Raw genomic sequence first — 22,783 nt, forward strand, 5'->3', positions numbered from 1 at the left:
CCCTCCTTTCGGTGAGTCTTCTGGAGCACAGAGAACGTGAGAGGCAGAGCCTAGCTGGGGCCAAAAGTCTGAAGGATGAGAGGCAGGGCTGGGGAAGAGACAGAGGGGCTGCCTTGGCCTCCCCCATCCCAGGCTTGGCTGAGGCCAACAGCAATTAAGGGCTCCCGTGGGCCCAGGAGAGGGAGGGCTAGCCTGGGGCGGGGGAGGGGGGGGGGGGGGATTTGTGCCTCAGCTCCTGTCTGAGAGGGCCACCTGTTGGGCTGAACTGACATCAACACCAGGAGGAGACTGCAGGGACAAGGGACACGTGAGCCCAGAAGGGTTGTGAGAGTCTGCCAAAGCTGCGGTCGCCCACCTGTAGGAGACAGAGTGAGTGACTTATGGGGAGTTTAACAGGGGCCCCCAAAACACCCACAAAAGTGCCGCAGGAGAGAAACAGCAATCTACGCCTCCAGAATCTCCCATCAGCAAAGAGCTCAGGAATCGTTATCCGTGCCTGTCTCAACACAGAGCGTGTGCAGCCTCACAACGGTACCTGGGGGACAGAAACGCCCTCCCGATTCCCTCCCTCCTTTCCTCTCTTCCCATAAGTCAGGAAAACAGGGAAAACCTAGTGATCTTCCCCCCACCCCAAAGCTGGTGCCAGGCAAGAGCCAACAAGGGGGAAGAACTGGCGGCCTCAGGCCAAGTCCACTGGTGCTGGGCACATTTAGGGCCAAGCAGAGGACCTTTCATTCCGTGAAAGTGGCTAGAAAAGGCACAAGGCTGGCCCTAATATCACTCGGGGACAGGGAAAGCACAGGACAGATTTAAGGGCTGTGGCACCCAAGGTGGCTTTATAACCACACTCTACAAGTTCTGCATAGTAGTCCCAGAACAGTAGTACCTGCCAGGGAAGAGTAACCAAGAGAACACGGAGCTGGTGATGCCTGGCTCAGGGCAGGTACCAAGGCTAGCCGTCACCCAGTCATTTGCACGGCATCATTATCATCATCAGGGATACAGAGCCAAAGTCCCCTTCAGAACCCACTCTCCTCAATTCACTGATAAGGGAACTGAGAACCAGAGAGGAGAAGTAACTTTTTTGAAGTCAGAGGCAAGTCTCCTGACTCCCACGAGTGGGGTTCCTAGAACAGAGCCAGCTACGGGTGGTTCCCAGAGAGTAGAGGAGTCAGAGGGATGTGGAAATTTTCTCAAGAAGAAAGGGCGCATATATATTCAAAATCACCTCTCTGCCTTCTCTCCTCCAGTAATTCAATGACAACAATAGTAACAGTAACAGTAACAGACACAAATTACTGCCAGCATAGAACATACTAGGCACTCCATATTTCACTGGGCATGGGGCTTCAGAACTCAGGCCAAACAGCTAATGGGGCTTCTGGAGGCTGTGAAATATATATGACCTCACTGAATCTTAACAACAATCCTACGAGGAAAGAAAGTACTGTTATTGTACCCATTTTATAGGTAAGACATTTGGGTCTCAGGGAAGTAAAGCGTCTTGACCGAGGAACATTATAAACAGAGCTTAGAACCAGATCTTCTGATTCTAGATCCCACAGACTTAATCCCTATAGTAGGTATTAATCTTTTCAACGTTATTTCCACTTTCCATCTTCCATGCACCATTTCTCTGCCCCCTTTGAAGTTAGGCTTGGGTGTGTGGTTTGCTTTGGCCAGTGAAATGTCAGGCTTGGGTGTGTGGCTTGCTTTGGCCAATGAATGTCAGCAGAAGGAATATGTGTCATGTCCAGGCAGAAGCACTGTGGACATTACAGTGTCCATTACCCACTGGTATAGCAACGATGGAAACATCGATGGGATGAAGCCACCACCAGCCTGCAGTAAATAAGACAGATGAACAGATTGCCATCCCACACTGGACATGCAGCATGGGCAAGAAATATGCTTTTGTTGGGGTAAGAATTTGGGGCTATTTGTTACCCAGCATAACCAAGCCTCTCCTGACTAAAATAACCACCACTGAGCTCCCCACTCCAAGTTCGTGAGGTGGGAAGGTCTGAGAGGGAAGCTCAGCAGGTCCATCTTAGCTCCTCACAAGTCACAGAAACAATGATTGAGCTCAAAGAAACAGAAAGAACCACTCCTTCAATCCCTTCATTTCAAAGGAAACAAGGGAGAGCTAAAGAAAAGGAGTTACCAAGGGCACCCAGAACACAAATCCCCTGCCTCCCAGGCCAATGTCTACCCAGGTCTGTCTGTCTCTCTCTCCATGTTCCTTGCCTGTTGCTCTCTCCTTCTCACTCTCTGTTTGCTGTGTCTCCCTCTCTCCCTCTTTCCTCTCTCTCAAAAAAAAAAAAAAATCAGAGAATTCTTGGACAAGCCCAGTTCAGGTGAAGTCACCACAGACTAGGGACTCATGGCTGCCATCAGGAGGCTCTTCCCCAGCTCAGTCAACAGAGCTTGAAGAGACTCTGGGTGTCCTACAGTCACAGAGTGCCTCTCCTCACAAGGTCCTCAGAGGGCTGAGATGCTTGGGCACAAAACCACACCCCCAGTGCCCCTGGCTCTGGGCGGGGGGGGGGGGGGGGGGGGTAGGGGAACTGCCCACAGAAACAAAAGAGGGACTGATGGGCACCATGGAGGAACCCAGAAGAGGGGTGGTCACCAGCCCCCCTTGCCATCTGCCGCCAGGCCAGGGGGCCTATCGTGTTCTCCATTCTTTCTTTTGGCCCTGAGCCATCTGCTACCTTGCCCAGCACGCACCCCCATTACCCAATACCCTCTTAAGTTGTGAGGGACTCTAAACAACTCAATGTCCAAGGGGGTTAGGAAACAGGAGAAGTAAATGGAGACAGTGAGGCAGCTCAGGCCTGGCCAACCTCTGGGCCTCTTGGAGGTGGAAGGCAGCCCACAGCGCATGGTATGGAACTCGCTTCCGAGAAGGCTCGCCCTGGAACACTCCGGAGGAATTTGGAGACTGCTCTGTGCAGCATAGGCAAAAATACAGCCCCCCTCCCACCCACAGGGAGCTGGGATCTGGGCATGGGGCTTCAGAACTCGGGCCAAACAGCTAATGGGGCTTCTGGAGGCTGTGAAACGTGGTGTCAGCCAGAGCGCTGAGCTGGCAGGTTTCCGACCAAACCAGAGAAAGACAGAGACAGCCTGCTAGGAGGAGGCCGGTGGGGGGCTAGATCACTCTCCACTTCACCACCCTGGACCTTCTCTCCCTCCCCACTCAGGACCAAGGCTCCAGGCATCTGACTACAGGCAACCCAGAAAACTCCTTCCTAGGTGTCACAGGCTGAAGTGTTTGCTCCCAAAATTCTTATGTTTAAGCCCTAACCCCCAGTACCTCAGAACGTGGCTGTATTTGGAGATAGGGCCTCTAAATAGGTAACTGAGTTAAAAAGAGGTCCTATGAGTGGGCCCTAATCCAATCTGACTAGTGTCCTTATAAAGAAGAGGTCAGGACACAGACACAGAGGGAAGAAGTCAGCCATCTACGAGCTCAGGAGGAACCAATTCTGTTGACGCTTTATTCTCAGGCTTCTGGCCTCCAGAACTGTGAAAAAATAAATGTCTGTTGTTTAAGCCACACAGTCTGTGGTATTTCACTGTGGCCGTCCAAGCAGCCTCAGACACCAGGCCGTTGTGTTCACCAGAGGGAGCTACTCCCAAAGTAAGGAGTCCTGGAGACGGAGGGGCTCCCCCGCTCCCCAGCCACATGTCCCAAGGCCTGGGACCTTCTCTGATCAGAGAGTTCTTGATATTAAGCTTCCATTTGATTCTTCACCTTTTATCCCTTCCCCTTCCTTCTGGCCTAAGCGCAGGAGAGCATTACCGTTCCCTGAGTATCTATGGTCCCCATGACCTCGGTCCACCACACAAAGGCAACTCTCCTTGTCCCCTCAATTTCGGGCTCGTCCAAAGTGAAATGGCTTCCCTGGGTGGCAGTGAGCTCTCTGCCATCTAAAGGTGTGAGAAGTTCGGGGCGCCTGGGGAGCGCTTGGGGGGCTCGGTCAGTTAAGCATCCGACTTTGGGTCAAGTCATGATCTCGCAGTTTGTGGGTTCCAACCCCACCTCGGGCTCTGTGCTGACAGATCCTGTTTCAGATTCTCTCTCTCTCTCTCTCTCTCTCTCTCTCTTTCTCTCTCAAAAATAAACATTAAAAAATTGTTTAGTAAATATAAAAAAATAATAAAGGTGTGTGAAGTTGGACAAGCACCCCAAGGACCACCCTGAATTAGGGGGCACGGGGCGCTGAATAAGCTAAGCTCCAAGGGAGGTGGAAAGGGACGGAGTCAGACCCCTGGATTCAAATAGCAACCCTGTGTCCCATCTCATGATGCCCCACAACACGACCACATTGGTGTATTCCTTGGAGCAACGGAGTCAGTACAGCAGGATATGAGGTCACGCAGATGGGGGTTCCACAAGTGAGGATTTCCTCCCCCTCTGGCAGGTCCCCACCCTTCTCGAGCCTCAGTTTCCTCACTGTGGCAGCACAGCGTCAGATAGGCTCCATGACTGGCCTGGGCCACCCCAGCCTGGAAGGTCGGCCTACAGAGAACAGAAGTCCCATGGATTTTCTTCCCTTGTTTTGCTGCTGAGATTGATCAGCGATGTCCTGAGGGAGTGGAAAGTGGACCTGGGAACTGGTAGGGGGGAGGTGGGGGGTGCCGGCACCAAGGACACAGAGCAGATCATGGAGGGTCATGTCAGGTTCTCCTGCAGGAGCAGGAGGAGCAGGGGGAGCAGGGCTGACTGCCTTCACTGCAGGGAGGGGGCGAGGAACAGCCCAGGCCAGAGGTCATCTCTCTCTGTTCCCCAGCACCTGACTCACTGTCCCCTGCCTTTCCCCCTGAGCCACCCAGCGGGCTCCAGAGGGACTGGTCTGGCCTTTCCTCCCTCACTGGGCCTGAAATAGAAGAGGCGTGCCACTTCCAGAAATGGCCTCATCTCACCTTGGACACGCTACCCTCTACCTATTTTTGAGAGGCCACCCCTCACCAGAGGCATTCCAGTGTGAGCAGCCCCACACCCTGCTGGAGGGCAGGGTAGGGACATCCTAGGACATGCCTCAGCTATTCTCTGCACGGAAGTCATGCTAAGCACCTGCCGGGGGGCCCAACGGTCTCCCAGGTGCTGTGCCCCATGTACCACTGCAGCCAATCCCTCCCCCATCCTGGGAGTCATGACAGGGCTCATCTGGTCTGCACAGGGATGAGAGGTGGGGACCAAGGGAGCAGATTCCCCCAAGCCCGGTGGCGACCCAGGGAGTGCCACAGGACCTGGTGCCTACCAAAATAGCACAGCGGTTGGCGTTCCACACCCAGATCCGCTCTTTACCGGCGAGGCAACCTTAGGCAGGTTACTGAACCCCTCTGTGCCCCGGTTTCCCTATCCAGGCACCATTACGGTGCCATTTCACAGGGTGGCTGTGACCATGACATGCAATGGTCACTATCAAGGGCTGGGCACCACGACTGTCACATGGCAAAGCCAGAACGAGCTCCTAAGGCCGAGGAGTCTTCCCCCTTGGCCTGGTCTGCAGATGTCTCAGGTGCGGGCCACAGTCACCACTGACCTGTCAGAGACACGTGAGGAGCCACAACAGGCAGCCTCCGAAGCTCTTACTCCCCAAAAGGTGCTCAAAATGATTTGTCGACTGAATCCCCCTTTTACAGCAGAGCAAACCAAGGCCCTGGCATCTTGTCAAAGGATTTGAACCCGGATAGTCTGTCTCCAGAGGCCACATTCTGAACCCCTACGCTAAACTGCCTTTCAAGAAAATGGCTAGGAGAAGCCAATGGCATGAGTCCTGTTACGATCCCAAGTCTGTAGACGAAGAAACAAAGACCATAGGAAGGCTAGGTCATTCGACCAAGGGCAGGCAGCTCCGGAGGGGAGACCTGGGACCTGGACCAGACCCGGGCAGTCAGGCCTGAAGCACACAGGCTCGCCCACACTGCTGCAACACCTCGGGCTTTGCCTGCCGCTCCCAGGCTGCGACTTCCTCAGAGAACAGGCAGAGCCACCTTGGTACTAACCCTAACCCACAGAGCCCACCCCCCCAGCCCAAGGACCACTCCAGGGGACACCCAGACACCTCCCAGGCTCCAGCCTGAGCCATCCCTTGGGCACCCCAGAGTCTTAGGGGTTAGGTGTCCTTACGCCAGCTAGTACATGGGGAAACTAAGGCACGGGGACTTGCCCACAATTAGGGAGACAGGCCCAGGCCTCCTACTTCTCCCTCTTGATCAAAAAATTAGCCAGAAGAAAATGCTTTTACCTCAGGGCCCCAGAATCTAGAACCTTCCAGGAGTGCCCCCAGCCAGGAAGAAAAGCAGGATAGGAATAATGATGACCGCTCCCACCTTATGGCTGGTTCCGGTTGGCTCTGCTTTCCCTGTGGGGGATGCAGCCCAGTGGCAGTGGGGAGCACACAATTAGACAGGCAGGGTCAGCCCCGCTGACCACCCCAACTGTGTAGCTCCCGGACCAGGCCAACCGTAGTCAGGCCAGGCCAGGCCAGGCCAGGCCAGGGGAGAGGACAGCAGAGCCTCGAACTGCTTCCCTAGCCTTCCCTTCCCACCCTGCAGGCACAGGGCCAGCTTCTCAGCCTCTAGACAGGAGCCCCTCTGTCCCTGCAGGATGAGCTGACCTTTAACTGGCCAAAAGGTCCCACTGGTTCCATCCCCCTGCCTGGGGGAGCGGATGAGGAGAGAGGAGGGAGGCAAGGGGCGGAGAAGAGCCCCTGGCTCCCTCACCCTCTCCTTCCTCCTCTTTCCTGCCTCTCACGGCTGCGGTCTCCCTCCGCGGGGCCATCCGCCTTCCCTCGCAGCGACTGTGTCCCCACCCTGGCCTTCCACAGCCTCTCCTTCTTTCTCCGTAATTATTTTACCTTTTGTTTGCCTGGCACTTTACTAAATGCTTTTACATTTACCATTGCATTGAATCCACACCAGGGAGAAATAGGGAGACATTGAAAATACCTTCAAATTGCCAAGTGTTCTTGTTAAAAATGCAAACATCTCCAGAACGATGAACAATTAGGCTGGCAGCCTTTGGTACCTCAGAACTAATTCATTTCATCCTCTGCCTTCTCCCCAGCCACTCGGCACAGCAGATGGGGTTGGGGCAGTGGGGAGGCGTGCTTTGGGCACCGCTTCAGCCCAGTGGGGTATCTGGGCCCCTGGGGGGAGGAAGGGAGCGGGAACTAAGGGAGGCAAGAGGAGGAGCCATGGACCTGGCAGTGTTGCCTGTAAACAACATGCTCTCCTCAAGCCCTGGGTTCTAGCCCCACGGCCACCCTCGTCCCACTCGCTCTGAAATCTATCACTCACTGTGGTATCTCTAAGGTCAGAGAGATCATCTGTTTTCAAGAAAAGACCTAAAAGAATTTCAGAGTGGATTCAACAAATGCAAAATCCTGGAGAAAAAGGTGGGAGGAGGCAGGGGGAAGGCGGGAGGAGGCAGGGGGTTACAGAGAGTCAGGAGCAGGTCAGGGGCCCAGCAGGCCTGGCTCCCCCAGCCCAGCTCTGCCACGGGGCCCAGAGTCCCCAAGATGGCACAGCCTCACCCTAGGACCAGTTGCAGCTGGGAGAAGCCCAGAGGCTGGGAGCTGGTGTCTTTGAAAGGACATATCCCAGGCCGTGGAGGTAAATCGGGAGACCCTTCCTTCAAGGGGGTCCCAGTTATCCCCAAATGAAAACGGGGGAATGAGCCAACAGTCCTAAGGATGCTTCCAGATCTGCCATGCTGCGGTCCCAGGACCAAATCAGAAATGCAAGTCCATGCCAACCCCCAGACAGGCGTCTCAAGGGCTCCTGGGCTCCAGGCATGCCCCCTGTTGGAGGCCCCACCCACCGCACATATTCAAATGAACCACACAAATAAATACAGTCCATATATAACTCTCAGGGACTGAACTTGAGTGGCAGTTGACCGTCTGACATAATGTTAGGTTTTGTAGCTAAATTAGACATGCATTAATTTCAACTGCAGCTTACTTTTCAAATTTTGGAGCCTATCGGTTTCATTTCCAGCTCTTCGACATTTTCGTTGGCTGTTGATGAAAGCTTGTAGGTCCTGCATGCTGTGTCTACATTCCTAGTGCTCTGACCCCGGGGAACTCAGGCAGCGAGCCTGGAGAAATCTAACAGCAGGTTGAAAAGAAATCTAACAAATGCAGTGTTTGCTGCACAGGAGTTCTCTCAAGCTCCACTCAAGGCCACCTCCTCTGAGGAGCCCTCTCAGGCCACTCCAGCTGTCTAGAATCCCTCCCCTGCCAGTCTCAGAGCACTCACTGCTCACCGTAGATGGGACTCATTTAACAACAGCGATACACTCTCATGTGGCTGTTTGGCTGCATTCTTTAGCTCTGTCTTCATTATCTATGCTCTGTCTTATCTTCCCCCACTGAACTGTGAGCTCTCCAAGGTGCCCTGGACCTCTCCTCTGCCTCCTCTTTGAACCCAGTATGGCGTTCACAGCCAACCAAGAGAGCCAAGGCCATGTGAGCAGGGGCAGTGTTGTTTGGAGAGGAGCTAGAAGCCACTGCTATCACCTACCCTCCATGCCATCCTCTCGATGCCCATTGAAGTTGTCATAGGAATCCCAGCGGATGAGGGGGTCAGAGGTGTTATAGTCCACGGACACACTCGGCCCATTCTCCAGGTGTTCCATGCCTGAGAGAAATGGGGCGGGAGGGCAGTGAAGAGAAAGAAAAAAAAAAATCAGCAGCTAGAAAAACAGAGGAAGTCAACAGCTTCCCCAGGGATGCTCCCTAAGGGACTTCTTATTTTCTTAACCATAGTGGGTGGGACCAGTAGCTTAAATTGGACAGAGAACCCAGGAGTCTGGTTTCTTGCATTCTTGAAAAGGCTCATACCAGGTCGTAGGGGTAAATCAGGACGGAACACTGAGGAATGAAGTTCCCCCCCTTCCCAGGGAGAAAGCTGGAGAGCCCTCTGGCTGGGTGTCTGTCTCGTCCTATTCTGTGTCTCTAGGGTCCCTGGGTCAGTGCCAGGGGGCCAGAAAGCCTGCCCCTGGATTCAAGGGGAGTGTGGAAGAGGCTTGTGACGAGCAGCATGGGACCAAGGACATCAGGGAAATCACAGCCGTGATACTCAGAAGACACTAGGTCATTCTAGCCAACCCCCCTCCTCCCACTTAAGATGCCCTCCACTCCAGGCAGAAATCCAAGGGGAGAAGCAGTCTCTCCCACCCATCCACAGAAGGGGAAGAGCGCACGAGCCCCAAGTCCTGCCTCCTAGGGCAAGTCCCTTTCCTTTCCTCTTGGCAGTCTTTTCTAGAATCTACCCAGAATCCCACTGTCTGTAACCTAATTTCGTCTCGTCCTCATTCTGTTCTCAAACAGGATGGAGAACAACTGGCCTCCACATATAACCAGTCTAAAGGCTTAATGGCTATTATTAAAGTGGCCTTCTCATCTTCAGGTTGAACCACCTCGGGCCTCATAAATACTTCTCGTCCATCTAGCTCCTCTGCATGGCCCCCAGCCACTCCCTCCATCCACCACAGCCCTCAACCTCTGAATATAACAGGATGGTGACCTAATGGGACAAGAACAGTTTACCCAACCCAGCATCTCTTGGTCGGCTTTTTTATTTTTATTCTCCAAAGATTAAGTCATTGGTTCATGTTTAGCTGAGGGTCCACTCTAATACCCAGATCCTTTACTGCTGGCCTGCCTTGCAGCCATAGTAACTTGACAATTGTAGGGCAGATGGGGTGGAGAGAGGACAGGTCAGGATGAAAGCAAGGGCATGGAAAAAATGAATTCTAACAAGCTAATACCTTGAATTTTCTCTGGTCCATAAGAAAATACAAATTCCACTTTGCCATATTCTGGAAATCGATCATCTGAAAAGGGAGAAGAAAAGACAAAAAGGGGCAGTGAATTCCCCAAAAGGACTCAAATTTTAATCTTTCTAGACAAGATTAACATAATGTGCACATGCAGGGTTGATAATACCACATGCACACGTAATGAAATGAGCCTCTTTAGCCCTAGTCCTACTTGCCTGAGATAACCATGCCCAACCATTTCTATTTCTTGTTCCACTAACAGTTACCTCTAAGACTCTAAATAATAGACTCTATTTTTATGCCACTACCTCTCAATTTATCAATTTCAAGTAATCTCCACTGATTCACCATTATGAAAATGATTAATTTGGCCCGCTAATATCACTCCTATCTCCCTTCTTAAGTCAATTCTTACTATTATTGTTATTATTATTATTATTATTATTATTATTATTATTTATTCTGATTGCCTTTGAAACTTTAGATCCTAAGCTAAACCTCTATTTCTTGATCTGTTCATTTTCAACGGTGTCTCCTGACCCCCTACATGTAAGAGGAGAAAATTTGCACCACCCCCCTGCCTCTGCCTCTACCAACTCCACCTTTATGTTGCCTGTTATTCCTTTATTTTTCCTTGTTAAGACTGATAACATTTACATTCTGTTCTGAATTATAACGGCATCTTCTGCTTTTGCCCTCCTGGCTTCAGTCCGGGGGAAGCTCATCACAGAAACATCCTTCTACTGCACTGGGGGAATCAGTTTCCTCCTCCCCCGAGCCCCAGCCCTACTCTCTGCCCTTGGCCCGAGCCCAATCTGCACACAGATCACCATCTGTGTCATCTGTGTGGGAAGGAAAGTTACAGTAGGCATGGTGACCACTCCCTGGATGGGACATGCCAGTGCATGTCTCCATCACTGCAGGGGTCCCTTCATAGTATCACACTTGCGTGTCTCTATCTCCAATGGGACTGTGAGTTCCCTGAGGGTAGGCCCTGACTTCTTTCTCTCTGTATCCCCAGGGTCTAGCGCCTGCCTGGCACATATAGACACAGATGATTCTTGGTGGATATGTGGATGGATGAGGGATAGACAAACATACAGATGAATACATGGATGGATTTGGATGAGTGAGTAGATGTATGGGTGGGTAGATGGATGGGTGGGTGGATGGATGGATAGATTTAGATGGATGGGTGGATGGATGGGTGGATTTGGATGGATGGTTAGATAAGATGGATGGATGGATTTGGATGGATGGATATGGAAGAGTGGGTAGGTGGATGGGTGGGTGGATAGATGGATGGTTGGATGGATGGATGGATTTGGAAGAGTGGACGGATGGATGGATGGGAGGAAGGAAGGAAGGAAGGAAGGAAGGAAGGAAGGAAGGAAGGATGGATTTGGATAAGTAGGTGGATGCATGGGTGGATGGGTGGATGAGTGAATGGGTGAATGGATGTGGATATGTTCCAGGTCTCAATGTGATATAGACAAAACCTCAAACAGATAGAGAAGGGAGACACCTCCCTAACCAACTCTCCTTCCCTCAGAAAATGGTTCCCCCTTCCTGACTGCCATAGCCCCCCCATTATTGCTCTTCTACCCTGTGGTATAGTTATTCCTTGCTAGGTCTGTCCCTCTACTCAGTGAGGTCACCTTTGAAGGCATCATCAAGGTCTTCCTTCCCAAAAACAACCCCGAGGTCATGGATGGCACAGGTGTGGAACTGCACACGGAAGATGACATCTCGGGCTGGGCTCCGAAACTTCTTGTGGTAGCACTTCAGCTGGGTGGGAAAGAAAGCAGAGCCCATCAGGGGACTGAGGATGAGAAATCAGGTCTCAGGGAGCCTCCTTATTAGCTCCACGACTGAGAACCCAGGGCTCACCCAAGCCCACTGAGGGAGAGGTCACCAATACCAAACAGGATTTCAGAGCTATTTGGGGAAACTTCTAGAAAGCAGAATGTTGGAGGCCAATCTTGCCCTGTAGGGACAAAACTGTCCTCCCAAGAAGTTCCTTCACACAGAAAGGAAAAAGTAGGGGTGAATTTAAATTACAGGAGAAAACACTGAAGTTAGAAGTGACGGAGTCCTCGTCACCACGGGAAGCCAGCTCACACTGAGAGATATTTCCCTGAAGATATTCCAGACCAAGACACAGGCGTAGGAGAAGCGAGTCCAACTCTGAGGCAGGGGGATGCACCAGGACTACTGGAGGCCGAAAGCCTTTGCAGGAGCCCTGAGAGCCTATGGCCCCAAGGCTGGTGACTCACGAGGAGTGGTGATCTTGTCTGGAGAGGCAGGAGGGGAGCAGGAAGAGAGAAGAAAGGAGAGAAAATAAACAGGGAGGAGGGGGCTCGAAACAGAGGGGCAGCACTCACCAAGATATCTCCCTTCAAGAGCAGGCCAGGCTCGATGGTGATGCAGATGCTGGTCTGGCTGTCTCCTTGGACATTGCTACGGGAGAGAGGCGAGCGAAGAGAAAGAGAGCTGTTGAGGGGGCAGGCAGCACGCTTGTTCCCTACCGCCCCCTGCCAGAGGGCTCCTAGGAAGGCTTGCTGCCTCTGTCCCTCAGCCCTGTGCTAGATGAGATCCTCCTAGAGGAGGTCCTGGCCCATCCCCCCACACCCTGTCCCTGGACCTCAGCCTCAGGCCCCAGGCACCCCTGGCCTCTTTGTCCTGGGGAATACCTACTAGATGCCAGATGTGTAGACAGGCTGCATGGCCTGGTAGATCCGGAGAAACGGCCGACACCCTGTAAGGGAGGGTGATGTTAGCTAAGACAGTGGGAACGGTGCAGGGGTGGGGGAGAGGGTGAAGGAAGGAAGGGCTGGGGAGAGGGGAGGGAAGAAGGGGAAGGAGGAAAAGAAGAAGGAGAAATGGAAAGAGAGAGGAGGAAGAAATACTAACTTTTCATTTGAGAGGCATTTTTAAGTTTATAAAATACATTGCCACATCCGACATCATGTGCCAGCAGGCACTGCCAGTATCTAACCCATGAATAGACTGAGGCTCAACGAAAGCTCAGGAAGTCATGCCGTCGGGACTCCAATCCAAGCATACGTTTCTACCCTCCCCCACCCCCAACCCCAAGGCTGCCTCTTAAGAAAAGAAGATGGGAGACAGGAAGAGGGGAAGAGGGGAAGCCAGAGGGCTCAGGCAGGTACCTCCTTTAGACTCGAAGTTGGGGATGCCATGCATGATCACGTGGTGCAGAAACAAGGGCTTGTTGTTCATTTTGATGGAGCCAGAGAGCAGGCCACTGAAGTAGTGCACGTACCTGGGGCAGGGAGAGGGGCAACTTCAGCCAGGAGGCCTGCCCTAGAGCAGAGCCATCCTGGTTTCTTTTCTGGGCTCACCTAGCTCCGCACCACCACCACCCTCCTAGACCTCCTGGAAGCTGGGGTCTCCTCCCCAGCACCGTCCTTTCTTGCTGCCTGGAGCCCCAAGCAGAGAGGACAAGCAGGTACCACTCAAGCAGGAGCAGAGTCAAGGCAATACTCTGCTTTGGGGTTCTCTGGCGCCCCCTGGTGGTCAAAATGAAAATCCCTCTCCAGCTTCACTCCCAGCCCAAAAATCAGCTGGACCAAAATTCCCCTCCACAACATCCCTGACAGGCATCGTTTAGCTGCTCACCACCGCACAAGGCAGGCTGATCAACCATTAAACATTCCAACACCCCTAAACCTAGCTTAAACCAAGCTTATGCTTATAACCACAGGCCCCAGTTCTGTCCCCACAGACTCCCAGCCACATGACAGTCCAGCAAACTGTAAGAGCTTAACAATTACAGTCCTTCACTTTTTTTTTTTTATAATTTTTTTTTCAACGTTTATTTATTTTTGGGACAGAGAGAGACAGAGCATGAACGGGGGAGGGGCAGAGAGAGAGGGAGACACAGAATCGGAAACAGGCTCCAGGCTCCGAGCCATCAGCCCAGAGCCTGACGCGGGGCTCGAACTCACGGACCGCAAGATTGTGACCTGGCTGAAGTCGGACGCTTAACCAACTGCGCCACCCAGGCGCCCCTTTTTTTTTTTTTATAATTTTTTTTTCACAGTCCTTCACTTTTTTATATCACGCTGAAGTGTATGAAAACCCTCTATATCTGGTATTGAAACACATCTAATATCTACTGTGTATTCCTCTCCCCAATTCTCTTTGGATCTTGTTGGAAGAATGCATCTCCACTCCTTCTAGAAGGGGAAACTAGGTCCAGAAAGAGTTGCTGGCACAGCAAGAACACAAAAAGCCGGGGGTGGGTGGGGAGAGAAGGAATGCTGTCTTTCAATGCACCTGCCAGAAAGAGAGGCCCGTCCTTTTGCTGTGGATTGGTCAGTGCGCCCTCCTTTTTTCTGAATGGTGAGCTGGGTCAGCCACACCAATCACAATGAATCTTGAGACTTGGCGAGAGGCAAGGGGGCTCTTTGAGGCTGGTGGAACCAGAACCCACATGACCATGACAATGGTCCCCTCCTATCTCTTGGCTCCTTGGCCCACCTCCAGGCCTGTGGGCCTCTGTCCCTGGGCCGGGGTGGGGTCACCTCAGACTACCCAAGCAAGATAATCTGATGGGCAGCGCCGGTTACTATTCAGCCCCTGACCAGCCCCCAGCCCCATTACTCAAACCGGAAACCTGGAATGGCGGTTCCTATCAGATCTCTGGATCGTGCCAACAGGATGTGTCTGTGTGCTGGGGACAATGAGCCGCCCGGGGGTGGGGTGACAATGAATGGGGGAGTTGCAGGCAAAGCCCCTCCCTCCCTCTCTCTCTGCCCTCCTCTCCTCCAACTGCTCCCGTCCCTGCAAACGACACTGCCCAGAAGGCGGGAAAGTGGCAACAAATACATAATGAAGCCAACAGCTGCATGTTCACACATGGGCACGGACAGAATCACCCACCCATAAGCAGGTGCGGTTGCAGATATAAGCTGCAAGGCAGACAGATAATGTAAACATACGCCCGACTGCGCACTGTGTAAGCATACGCCGTGCACTGTGGAGTCCCCAAACACTCCTACGGCTGAGAGGTAACCCCGACCCCGTGCTCCAGGCGTTCTGCTGCAGGGGTGTGACTGCTCTGCCCACTCTCTCCGAGCCACACTGCGTCATCGTAACATCATGCTCCTCTGTTTGTCCCTCTTATCCTTCAAGGTCAGGCTCGTGACCAAGGCCACCAGCCATACGTAGAAAGCCAGGGACCGACGAGCAGGTACTTGAATGACCGTTCTTTCCTCCCTGGGAAGATTCTCATTGATCCACAGCTGCTGCATCTGGCAGCCCAGCCAGAATTTTCTGCACATAAAGCCATCCTGTTTCTGACGGCTGACCCAGACACTAGCTCCTGGGTGTCCTGTGCCAGGTGCAAGACACCAGGCGGCCTGAGGACTCGCTTCTGCTTGGGCTTCCCACTACAATGGAAGTAAGTCCCCAGCGGAGCCGGCACCCTTCTAACAAGGCAAGAAAGATGGGGGTGATGATGAAGAATAAGAAGGGAAACCCCAGCATAGAGAGGCGAGGGGGTCCTGCCTGCCTGGTCAGTGTTCCGAGGGGCTGGAAAAATCAGTGGGATGCTTTGGCTTCTGGGCCACCGTACTTGCTGTCCCCTCTGCGTGGTGACCCCAGCCCCGCCCTCAGATGCTTCCCTTCTTCCTCTCAGAGCTCACCCCGCATGTCACCTGTTCAGAAAGTTCAGACCTGGTGCTCACCCTATCACTCTCTAGCCCATCATGCTCTGTTTGGGTTTTGTTCCCCTTCTAAGTACTTCTCACAACCTAAAAGTTCCCTGATGGCTCATGTCCTTGGGAAACTCCACGAGACCCTGCTGAGAGGGTCAGTCCCACAGCCCCGGTGTGCAGAGTGATGTGGCACATCACCATGTGTGGTGGGCCCGCAGCTCTGGCCACATAGGGGCAGGGCCCCATTCCCCATCTCCAGCTCTCCCCTCTGAGCCTGCGCTTCTGACTCGCACTCACCTGCAGCCTCCCCACAGTCCACCAGCCCTGTGCTCTCTCAGCCATCATTAAACAGCACGTTATCCACAGAGCAGAGTCCCAGGCCAGCCCTCAGGACAGTGGGCGGCACAACCCTGGGGGCCCTGCCCTGACCTGACTTACAGGTCCCCAAGTACGTTCTAGCTCTGCTAATACTTGCTATGGATCCTGGCCACGTTGAGTCCCCTCCCTAGGCTCAGGCTTCTCATCTGTAAAGGGGGATGCCCTGGATCATCATACAGTAGCTCACCATTATGCAGGGTTGGCCTCAAATCCATCATTTCTGACAGGTCCCCTGACCCCCTTCATTACATAGCCCCAATCTCCTCTACCAGGTCTATCCCACTCTGTTCTCTTTCTTTCCCAGCACTAACCGCTACCTGAAATGGTCCTGTCAGTCTATCTACTCATGCAATGCCCATCTTTCTTAGTGGAATATTAGCTCACTGAGGGCAAAGCACTTTGTCCTGCTCAACTAGATATCCCCAGCACTTGGAATGTAGTAGAGCACATAAAACTTATCCAATGAATCAATGAATCCTCTCTGCCCTGCTTCCTCCCTCGGCTGCTGTGGACTCCAATGAGACCACGTGCTTGAGAGCCCTTGGTAAAATTTTTAAAGCTCTCTCAGCAGAAGGTGACCCTTATGGTAAGAATCTGTGACCTCTCCAGGGCAGGCGGCAATGACGCCAGCCTCCTACAGGCTCACCCAAGCGCGGACGCGGTCCCGCTGCCAGGATCAACATGGCATTTCCTTCTCATACAAGCTGCCTTCTTGCACCCAGACCAATGCATCCCCCACCAGCGGCCCCACTGCTCTCCAACGCTGGCCTCAGGAGCCAACGGCCATGCCCATCTGTGGGCACACACAGCTGCCCACCGGCTCACTCATGCCCCTAAGCTTACAGCACTCCAGGCTGGCACCTGAATATGCATGCTCCGTACACCCCCACCTAGGCATGGCTGTTCCACCCACTGTGGGTACGTGAGGCTAGTCCCCAAGACAGCGCGTGCGCACGCACACACACACACACACACACACACACACACACACGTGTGCATGCACTGGCAGTGAGCCCTGGAGACCCACCTTCTCTGGGATGGCTGACCAATGGGCACAATCTTATCCTCATAGAATCGCTTCATTGCAAACCGGTCCAGGGCCTGATCGGCGCTGCAGGGAGAGACAGGTGGTCAGAGGAGCCAACTCCCTGGTCTCCCCACCCCTGCTCCCCCAGACCTATAGAGCCCTCCAGGCACCCTACTCTGAGAAGCTTTCAGGAAAAGAGTGCCCTGGCATTCCTGCATCCTGTATGCTGCAGGACTCAGCCCTGGGGCTTTGGAGCCAGACAGCCTGGGTTCTCATACCAAGTGTGCCGCCTCCTTATTAACCTTGTGCCTTGAGGCAGGTTTACTTAACCCTTCTGAACCTGATTTTCATTTTCTGTCAAATGAGAGTGACAAGTGCCTTCCTTGAAGGTCGTTACGGTAATTAAGTGAAATAACATGTATAAAGAGCTTGGCACATGTGGGCACACAGTAGGTGCCCAGGAAATGTTCACCATTAAGGAAAGATTAGGCTGGGTTAAGTTTCTTACAGTCACACAACCACCGTCTAAACCCTTCATAGAACATTCTATCTGTCTGCAAAGAGATCATTTTGAAGAGAGAGAATATAGCCCCTCTGTTCTTGACTCTCTAGCAACATCCCATCCCAAGCCCCAAAGTCCTTATTAAGGCCCACAAGGATGAGATAACTTCTAGATGGTTCTGTCAGACCCATATCTGATCCAACATTTCTTTCTGACTCTCTCACCTGCTCACTCAGGAAAAAAGAGGGCTATTTGCCAAGGAAAAGTGGTCCCGAGAAGGTGGCTGGATGGGGTGTCCGTGGATGGGCCTGCCTCTCGAGTCTGCTGCCACCAGTGCCCCCAGTAAAGGACTCTCCTTGCTCCTGCCTTCCGTGCACAGCCACCTGCCTCAGAGCCGTGGGCAGATCCCTCTCCTTTCCGTGGGCTCCTCCACCCCGTCCCCTGTCATTATTCTGCCAGCCAAGGAAGGGAGAGGCCATGGAGGGATGGGCAGACGGGGTTCCTACTGTCAATATTCAGAGAATGAGAGGCTCTTACCTGGCAGAAATGTTGCTGTAGTGCATGTAAGCCGCGATGACAACACCTATCCTGCCTCGGTTTCCCTGAAAGAACCCCAAACACAAAGCCTTTATTTCTAAGGCCAGCCCTGCTGCCCCAGAACCCGTCCAGAAGCCTGGAGAAAAAGTGAGCAGCAGCTGGAGAGAGGGGTGTGGTTCAAAGGAGGGAGTGGGATGCCAGGGAGGGGAGCAGGTCGGGCTGAGTCCCAAAGAGAAGAAACGCAGTTGATCATCTACCACACGTGAGGGTCCCACAAGCTCCTAACCCCCATTTCTCAGGTGCCCCCCGGGACAGGATCTACCATCCCCTAGAAAGGAGAATGCACACACACTCACCCGAGGACACGTCTACGCATGTGTGCACGTGCTCACATACACACACGTGTGTACATGCACACACGCACACACGTACATACAGAGCAGCCCCTGCTCTGACCTTATTGTGCAGAACGACGACATTGTGAGGGTCTGCATTGAGCCAAGTGTCCATGGCCTTGCAGACGCTGCAGATCTTCTCTAGGGCTGGAGTGTGGAGGTCAGGCCAGCCAAATTCCAGGACCTGTGGTCAAAGTCATGAGTGAGAAGTGGCGGAAGCCCCAGAGACTCAACCGAGGCAGCGGGAGCTGCACCTATGCCACATGCTGGCTCCAGGGCAGCGGCCACCAGCCAACCTTGCTTCCCGCCCTCCCTGCCCAACAACCCAGAGTGGTTGCAAGGGTGTGGCCCAGAGACCCTGGCTCAGGGCCAGAAAGGAAAAGTGAAGAGCCCCCAGCCATTCACAGCTCTTTTCCAGGCCCTGACACACAAGCCATTGATTTTTCTGGCCAATCAAGAGAACCCAAAAGGGGACAGAGGGCAGATCTGAATGGCCGTCCTCAGGCTCCTCAAAACTTTGCTTAACTCACAGATCGTTAAACTAAAAGAGAACCCATGCTTGGAAAAGCCAAGAGAGCACATCTAATCCAGCCCATCTACTTTCAGAGGGGCAAGCTGAGGCCCAGAGAACTGTCACCTACCCAGGGTCCCACAGCAACAGGCACCAGAATCCGGGAGGCAGAGCAGATATCCACGCAAAGCCCGGCACTCAGCCCGCCGAGTGAATAAGTGAAAACCAGCCATTGGCAATTCCCAGCCAGTTTAAATCCAAAATACTTTTCAATAAGACTAAAATTCTCACAGCTCCAGTCTCGCCCCAGAGATGCTATGTGCACCCGGGGTGGGGGTGGGGGGGTAGACCTGGGTAGGAAATCGCTGCATCAAGCTTTGCTATCTGCAATTTGTATTACAGAAACCATAAATACAGTATTTTCCATGTTCCAAAGGGAAGCTGGCATAGAAAGGGAATAGGCTTTGCGAAGTGTCTCAGCCCTTGCCCCCAGATTCCGAAGTAGGAACCACAGGGAGAACCACGCTGTTCTCCTTCTCTTCCAGGCAGAGGGAAGCCCCCACCCCTAGTCCACACCAGCTCACCTTGGCGTGGAGCTTTGCGATGTCAGGCCTCCGCTCAGAGAGGTTGAAAAGCTACAAGGAGGAAAAGGAAGAGATCATGAAATGGTGCTAGCTGGCCGTCTGTCCATCTGTCTCTGTCTCTGTCTCTCTCCTCCCAACCACCCAGTGAAAATTCTATCCATGCATAAGCTTACAATGGAGTCCCATCAGACCCACACATTGACCAACACGCACTCAAGTACAGGTTCTCAGAACAAAGAGGAGAGAGGAGGCGCCGGGGTGGCTCAGTGGGTTAAGCGTCTGACTTCGGCTCAGGTCATGATCTCACAGTTCGTGAGTTCAAGCCCTGCGTCAGGCTCTGTGTTGACAGCTCGGAGCCTGGAGCCTGTTTCGGATTCTGTGTCTCCCTCTCTCTCTTCCCCTCCCCACTTGCACGTGCGTGCTCTCTCTCTCTCTCTCTCTCTCAAAAATAAATAATAAAAATATTAACAAAAAAAATTAAAGAGAAGGAGAGAGAAGTACATGGACACTCAGCCCCAACCCTCAGTGAGCAGCAGACAGACACCCAAACTGCAGGTGAGAAGGGGATGCAACCTGTCTCATCCCATGTGCCACCCGTCCACACTGGAAGGGAATCCGGTGGTGTGACATGATAAGTGTTTGGCCATCTCTGGTTTCCACTTCACGTGTCAACTTTAGAACCTCATCCGCCTAAAAATGCAACAGCTCTGTGGGAGGACGCCCTCCCTCCGAGTGTGCAAATCACCCTGAGTGGGGCTTCTCAGACCCTTGACACCCCTTTCCCGGCAGATGCCCTCCGACACCTAACCATGTCCCATAAGACTCCCCCAATTCCTGGATTTCCTGTCTCCACCTTCACCTCATTGCCCAGAAAACTCAAAGAAAACTGTGCTGCCTCCTGCCAAGGAAAGCGACCACACGGCCTGCGATGGGAAAGCAGAGGGAGGGTGGCATAGCAGAGACCCACAGAACCCTGGAATCCTGAAACTGGGAATGATCCCAGATGGCTTCCAGTCCATTCTCGGACCCTGTAACTGTACAGACTTTATTACATTAACAACAGCTACCACTCGAGTGTCCCCAACCTGCCAGCCCAATGCTGAGGACTTTACACCTAGCAGCTGGCTTAGTTCTCTCAACAACCATAAGAGGTAGGCGGTACAATTAGACCCATTTTACAGATGCAGAACCTAAGGTTTAGTGAGGCGAAGTGGCCAAGGTCAGATAGTGAGAGCAGAGCCAACATTCAAACCCAGGACTCTCTGGTGTCTGAAGCCGGGCTCTCAACGCTGCCCAACACAGCTGATGGAGAGGCGTGTCTGTGGTGGGTTCAACAGTGTCCCACAAAAATTCAGATCCACCTGGAACTTCAGAATGTGACCTTATTTAGAAATAGGGCCTCTGCTGATGTAAGTAGTTAAGGATCTCAAGATGAGATCATCCTGGATTTAGGGCGGGCCCTAGGTCCGATGCCTGGTGTCCTTATAAGATGAGAAGACCCACAGAGAGACACAAGAAAGAAGGCAGGCCGTGTGAGGACAGAGGCAGAGACTGCGGTGATGCAGCTAGAAGCCAAGGTCACTAAGGATCGCTGGGGGGCACTGGAAACCAGGAAGGGGAAAGGCAGGATCCCCCGTAGAGCCTGCAGAGGGAGCACGGCCTGGTCAACACCTTGATTTGGACTTCCAGCCTCCAGAACTGTGAGAAAGTCAGTTCTGTTTCAAGATACCACGTGTTTGTGGCAATCTGTTACAGCAGCCCCAGGGACCTAATGCAGTCCCCTACACCGGCCTCTGCTCACAGATCGGGGCGGCCCCTCGAGGGGTCTGGTAGGTGGGTGCAGCCCAAATCCACAGGCACCTCCTTGTAGAACTGAGCCCTCCCCTGGGGCCAAGGATAGGTCTGATTCCCCATGCCAGCTCTCTGCCATTAGAGAAGAGCACCCCCGGGCCCCTCATCCACATTTGTGATGTGTTCCTCCTGGGCCAGGCACCATCCCCCTGATAGCAACATTTCCACAACTCTGCCCTCGGACTTCTCAGAGGCGCTGCCGCCTCCCGACCTCAGGCAAATGCCCCACCTCTTTGTGCTCCAGCAAAACCTGATTTCTAGCGCTGTCATGAAGTTTAATACGTGGAGAGCAGATAGAACAGGGCCTGTGTCATAGCAAGCACGCAATAACATGAATTCTTGTTATTCTCTCCTCCTGGTCAACACACACATACACACGAGCACACGCATGCCCACGTGCACATATACCTACACTCATGCGCACACGCACACATGCACGTGGGCACACGTGACTTGGTTCCAGACGCCTCATTCCAGCCACAGACACACTCCTCCCAGTAAAGTTGGGCTGGGGGGGGTGAGTGAGGACTCAGGCCGTGAGAGAGGCTAAGGGCAGGTGGGCAGGGGCACCAGCAGCGAGGAGGTGGTAAGCAGAAAGGACGGGGGTACTGGGCCCCATCCTCACCAGGTAGCTGCCTCCATGTTTGGACTTGAGCATCTGGGCCACCTCTCGGAGGTTGCTCCGAAAGTTCTCCTCGTTGGCTGTGCTGGGGAAGGAGACGGCGATGATCCTCTCTGTGACATACACCAGGTCCAGCTCACAGCTGTCCTCCGTGGTCCGGCTCAGACTCATGTTTCTGGAGACACAGTAGGCAGAAGGGGGTTCGGATCAGAACCCTGGTCCTCAGGGCAAGGTGTAGGGATCTGTGCCCCCTAGACACTATATGTGGCCCACAATTCCAACCCCGGAGGCTTGACTGTTCCCTGAGCACTGGAGGAAAGGGAGCTGGGCAGAGGCTGGCAAGGACCTCGGGCCATTTCCAAGCCAAACAGCGATGACAGCAACCCTAGGTGGCCATCAATCCTGTCGGCACTGCCTTCAACCTATAAACGTAGAGGTCGGGGTCAGGATCAGAACCTGCCAGGAGCCCAGGAGTCCAGCTCAGCTCTCCAACACACTGTGGCCACCTGGTCTTGCAGAAGTCTTTCAAAGGATCCTGGGACGGATCTAGTACAGGAAGGAGAGCGGCAGGTGCCCCTGGAGCTGAGCATTCTTCTGCCCTCCCCCTGCTCCCGAGCTATAGTGTGTGTGTGGTGGGGGGGAGGCTTCTCAGGGGAAAGGGCAGCTCAGGTGACAAGCTCACCTGGGCTCCAGTAAGCCAGACCACGGCGCACATTCCAGCCCTCCCCAGAGGCAGGCCGGCTCCCGCCCTTTGTTCCCTGGCTCTCCCCCACCTCTGGCAGCTCCCACCACCTTCCAGGGCTATTTCTTGGCTGCCGCCTCCGTGATTTCTAAGAGGGTGCTGAGCTTACTGCTGCGGCGGCAGGTGGCCACCTGAGCTCCTAAAGGAAGTG

The 22,783-nt window shown here is 53.4% G+C and overlaps 1 protein-coding gene across 12 annotated transcripts in view; it reads right to left on the reverse strand.

The window, feature by feature from the left end:
• Positions 1 to 22,783, reverse strand: part of TNS1 (tensin 1) — a 202,565-nt gene that overhangs the window by 66,611 nt on the left and 113,171 nt on the right. For all 12 annotated transcript variants that reach the window (XM_043577781.1, XM_043577779.1, XM_043577780.1 and 9 more), the window contains 11 exons: positions 21,894 to 22,065; positions 19,418 to 19,468; positions 18,384 to 18,506; positions 17,928 to 17,992; positions 16,889 to 16,972; positions 12,973 to 13,085; positions 12,500 to 12,560; positions 12,187 to 12,262; positions 11,461 to 11,590; positions 9,791 to 9,856; positions 8,542 to 8,658 (listed from right to left, as the gene is read on the reverse strand). In XM_043577781.1, the coding sequence (XP_043433716.1) occupies positions 8,542 to 8,658; positions 9,791 to 9,856; positions 11,461 to 11,590; positions 12,187 to 12,262; positions 12,500 to 12,560; positions 12,973 to 13,085; positions 16,889 to 16,972; positions 17,928 to 17,992; positions 18,384 to 18,506; positions 19,418 to 19,468; positions 21,894 to 22,065 (1,058 nt within the window). The remainder of the gene's footprint in view (positions 1 to 8,541; positions 8,659 to 9,790; positions 9,857 to 11,460; positions 11,591 to 12,186; positions 12,263 to 12,499; positions 12,561 to 12,972; positions 13,086 to 16,888; positions 16,973 to 17,927; positions 17,993 to 18,383; positions 18,507 to 19,417; positions 19,469 to 21,893; positions 22,066 to 22,783) is intronic.

The sequence above is a fragment of the Prionailurus bengalensis genome, chromosome C1 (genome assembly GCF_016509475.1).
Source record: "Prionailurus bengalensis isolate Pbe53 chromosome C1, Fcat_Pben_1.1_paternal_pri, whole genome shotgun sequence".
In the NCBI taxonomy this organism is placed as follows: Eukaryota; Metazoa; Chordata; class Mammalia; order Carnivora; family Felidae; genus Prionailurus; species Prionailurus bengalensis.